The 4,156-nt window shown below is 38.9% G+C and overlaps 1 protein-coding gene across 1 annotated transcript; it reads right to left on the bottom strand.

The window, feature by feature from the left end:
- Nucleotides 1–1,613: 1,613 nt before the first annotated feature.
- LOC110876517 lies at nucleotides 1,614–3,217 on the bottom strand. The gene is made up of 2 exons (XM_022124687.1): nucleotides 2,657–3,217; nucleotides 1,614–2,564 (listed from the first exon to the last, which is right to left on the bottom strand). The coding sequence occupies exons 1-2, from the start codon at nucleotides 3,215–3,217 to the stop codon at nucleotides 1,614–1,616; spliced, it is 1,512 nt and encodes a 503-aa protein (XP_021980379.1).
- Between the last annotated feature and the right edge of the window lie 939 nt (nucleotides 3,218–4,156).

Raw genomic sequence — 4,156 nt, 5'->3', positions numbered from 1 at the left:
TGAAATTTATGAAGAACACGAAGAACAGTCTTCGAATCTTCAAGAAATTCAGCCAAAATTCTTCAAAACTATCAACCAAAAACAATCCTGCAAACCCTAAAACCTGCAAAACAGCAAACAAACAACCCAAAAGATCAAAATAGCCAAAATTTTCGAAAATTTTATCAAACCCACAAGAATTTCGAAAATTTTTTAAAACCCTAATTTTTCAGGTTTAACAAAAATTTCGAAATCACTCCCTGTTTCTGCAGCAAACAATTCTGAACCGAGCAATCAAGAGCCTAACATTCTGATACCAATTGTAGGTCCCCTTGATGTTATGGATCTTTAACAGAATCGTCTTTCCAATCAAGAGTGCGGAATCCTCTTGATCAGAATTAGCAGAAAATAGAAACAGAAACAGCAATTCACTTTCAAACTGGATCTTTATTGATTATCTATCAATCTGATTACAATCAATCCAAGATCCCTAACCAAACCCTAATTTCGTCCAAGCAAGCTCTCACGAAATTATGTCTCTCTCAAACTCTGTTTTGGCTGATTAACTGATTAACCTAAACCCTAAAGCCTAACCTTGTTTATATAACACAAGGTTTACTATTTGGACTAGGGTTTCCTACATGGGCAAGGCCCCAATTCGTTCCCCCTTGACCCAAATGGGTTTAGTTAGCCCAAACATTACAACTAACTATTACAAAGCTAAACCCGCTAACTGTTTATCGTTTAACTAATTACAAGATATCCAAAGACCAAATCTAAGCTGTTGTCACAAACATGCACCAACAGTTAATGTCGAGAAATTGGATTTGGTTGTGTATTTTGAGTGTAACCGTATTTTGGTTATGACTTTTGAAGTTTATGCAATGCTACTTTTCAAGTTCTTATATGTTTGTTTTGGTAGCCTGGATGTAATTCTGTAGGTATGGCTGACAAAGAGAATGTTAAAGTTGAGAATGAGAAAGATATTGCTAAGGATGAAGACGTTGTTGCAGCCGAAGAACCAGACAGTTATGTATAATTTGAAGATCAAGAGTCTGAGATACTCAGACCTTACATGGAGCAACAAACTGATTATGAAAAGATATTCGGAGATCCGACAAAGGATTATGACCCTGAAGTGCTGGAACATGCATGGGATTACACATATTGGGATGAAGACGATGATTGGTACTTTGACCCATATGAAGGGGAGCATGGTTCTGATTCGGATTGGTCTTGTTTGGATGATTGTCACTGGAAATAGGCTAGATTTGTTCGGTTTATGTTTGTATTTTGGACATCTTATTTGTACTAAATGTTGGTTTGTAATCGAATGACCTTCCCCCAAAAATCTGTTTGAACACATTTTTTTACTAAAGCAGCCATACTCTACCATAATAAACCAAAGCAGGCATGACATTGAACAAACATAAAGGTACAAACCAAACATAAAGGTACAAACCAAACATTGTCTTGACACTAAAGTTACAAACCAAACATTGTCTTGTTGAAACTTGACAAACAAACAAACATACTCTAAACTTACAAACCATCCATCACTCATCAAGATTGTAAACTGGTGCACCTTGAGTTGCAGTGTGTGATTCCTGTGAAGCGGTTGATTGTTCACCACCTTACCCTTTGCAGCTCCTGACATTGTGACCCATGTTCCCGCATTTACCACACTTGATGCTACTTCCCTTTCTGGTCATTTTACCTCCTTTGTCGAACTCCTGCTCAAGCTCTTTTTCACCAAATGCCTTCTTTCTTTTCTTCTTAGGCCTTCCAACTTGTGTATGATGCTTTGGTGGGATGAGTGTTGTTGGACACTCTGAAGGAGTCCACATCTCCAGCCCGTTGATTGGCTCTATCACATTTTGATAGACTTTCTTCCATGTTGACAGCCAATACACATCATCCACCCACTCTTCTGGTATGCCAGAATAAATGTTATTCCTTGACATATCCCATATGGCTGCAACTGCATGTTTGCAAGGCATCCCTGTCAAATCCCACTTCCCGCATGCACAAGTTTTATGTTTGACATTCACAACACACTGTGATCTCGGACTTGTTACTTGATACTTGTCTGAATCAACCATGAGAACAGACATTTCAGCAGCCTGTTTCTTGATCTCATCGAACACCTCAGTTGTATGAGGTGTCAGTGGCCCGGTACACTTTGCTTGCAATTTGTTGACATTAACTATCCTCTTGGTCATGTACTCCCGAATGAATTCTAGGCATGTGATAATCGGCTTGTCCCTTGCTCCTACGATTTGTCGATTAAAAACCTCACAAATGTTGTTCAGCAACATATCACATTTAGCTCTTCCAGAAAAATATGCTCTTGAGCAAGCGGTGAATGGGATCTCATTCAGCCAGTCATACATAGCTCGTTCTGTTGTCTTAATTTCTTCCATAGCTTTGTTAAAGTATGGAATGGATGTCTTCCTTCCGGCTGACCAAAGCAAATTCTTGTAAAGATCTCCACGCCACTTGGATTTCATGTTCTCATGGATGTGCCTCAAACAAAATCTGTGCTCACCATTAGGAAAAACAGCTAGCATAGCAGGAATCAGACCCTGTGATACAAAATGCAATTCAATTTGCTGAATAATTATAATATTTTGCTACCAAAGTTTTTTGCAATTTATTAATCATAAGAACTTATTACCTTTTGTCTGTCACTGATGAAGGTGAAACAAGAGTCAGCCGTACACCCTAGGTCATCTCTCAACAGTTGCAAAAACCATTTCCAGGTTTGTGTTGTTTCTGCCTCAACAAGGGCATAACAAACTAGATATATGCTATTATTTCCATCAATACCAACAGCACTCAAGATCTGTCCAGGATATGGACCTTTCATGAAACAACCATCCACGCCCAGCAATGGTCTTCCAATCATCTTAAATCCTCTCATCATAGAGGCGAAACAAAAATAAACCCTTCGAAACTGCCTTATAGGACTAGCTGAGTTCCCACATGGCTCCATATCAATTTTAATTGTACTACCTGGGTTGACTTTTAGAAGTTCATCACAATATGACCTTAGCAAAGCATACTGTTCTTGGTAATCACCATAAATCTTCGTAGTTGCTATCCTCTTTGCTCCGAAGACCTTATGGAGTGATATTTCAAGTTGATGCTTCCGAAGCAGTTGACTTTGGATTGCATGAATTGGCATGTCTGGATTGCTTTCAATCATAGGTTGAATCTCTCTGGCAATCGAACTCATTGTATACAAAGAAACGGCCCTTGTTGTCAAACAATTGTGTTGATTATGAATGGTCTTCACACACCACTTATCCTTGTCCGTGTTTCTTGAGATGTGAACTGCCCAAGGACAAGTGGGCTTGATATGCCTTTTAAGGTGCTTGTATTTTTGCCCTACTTTGGTGCATTTACTATTTTGCCCCTCTTCTCCCTTTTTTTTACAGGACCAAGTTGTTTTGGTCAAAAATCACACTAGGATAATGCAACCAAACTCCAAGTTACGGGGAATGATGCTTGAAATGAAGAATAATGATAAGGATCACTATGATATAAATTGCGCGAACAACACAAGGATTTATACGAGGAAAAAGCCCTTGATCTTTAGAAGATCTCCGGCATAAAAAACCTCGGGTGATGGAAACTACCGATCACCAAGCTCAAATAAATCAAATAAAGTTTACAACTTCGGATAGTGACGAGCTAAGTACAAGGATCACTATATCTAAACGTGTAAAATTGTGAGAAATGTGAAGTGTTTGCCGAAAGCTTCTTGACTGCAAGTGTACGAGAGTGTGTGTAAGCAAAAAATAGCTAAGTGTTCTAATTTTAGCTCGTCACCCCATTTAAATATGAAAGCTATACTAAACTAACTAACTGCCCGACTTTCATGCCACTCTCCCACGTTCTCCACAACGTCCATTTTCGTTCAAATGACTGCGAAATGCCCGGGGAATATTCAATTGCAACGTTGCCAAGACCAAGTCAAGCTCATCACTCCTGCAAAATAATACGAAATACAAATAGCCAATCGTTAGCATGAGGATCCTTAAGGTGATCCATGATCCTCCAGGTGATCCATGATCCTGATTCCTGAAGCTGCTCTGAGGATCACTATCTGTCACAGAAGTAAGGATCACTTGTCAGGATAATAAGTAAAGATCACTAACTGTTAGAAAATCCT

Source organism: Helianthus annuus, chromosome 9 (assembly GCF_002127325.2).
Source record: "Helianthus annuus cultivar XRQ/B chromosome 9, HanXRQr2.0-SUNRISE, whole genome shotgun sequence".
NCBI lineage: Eukaryota > Viridiplantae > Streptophyta > Magnoliopsida > Asterales > Asteraceae > Helianthus > Helianthus annuus.
The sequence above is the reverse complement of the archived record's forward strand: the minus strand, read 5'-3'. Positions and strand labels throughout refer to the sequence as shown.

Coding starts and splice junctions, on each gene's coding strand:
- LOC110876517 (XM_022124687.1), bottom strand. CDS start 3,217: ATGAGTTCGATTGCCAGAGAGATTCAACCTATGATTGAAAGCAATCCA. Junction 2,565..2,656: donor TCATCAGTGACAGACAAAAG/GTAATAAGTTCT, acceptor TTTGTATCACAG/GGTCTGATTCCTGCTATGCT.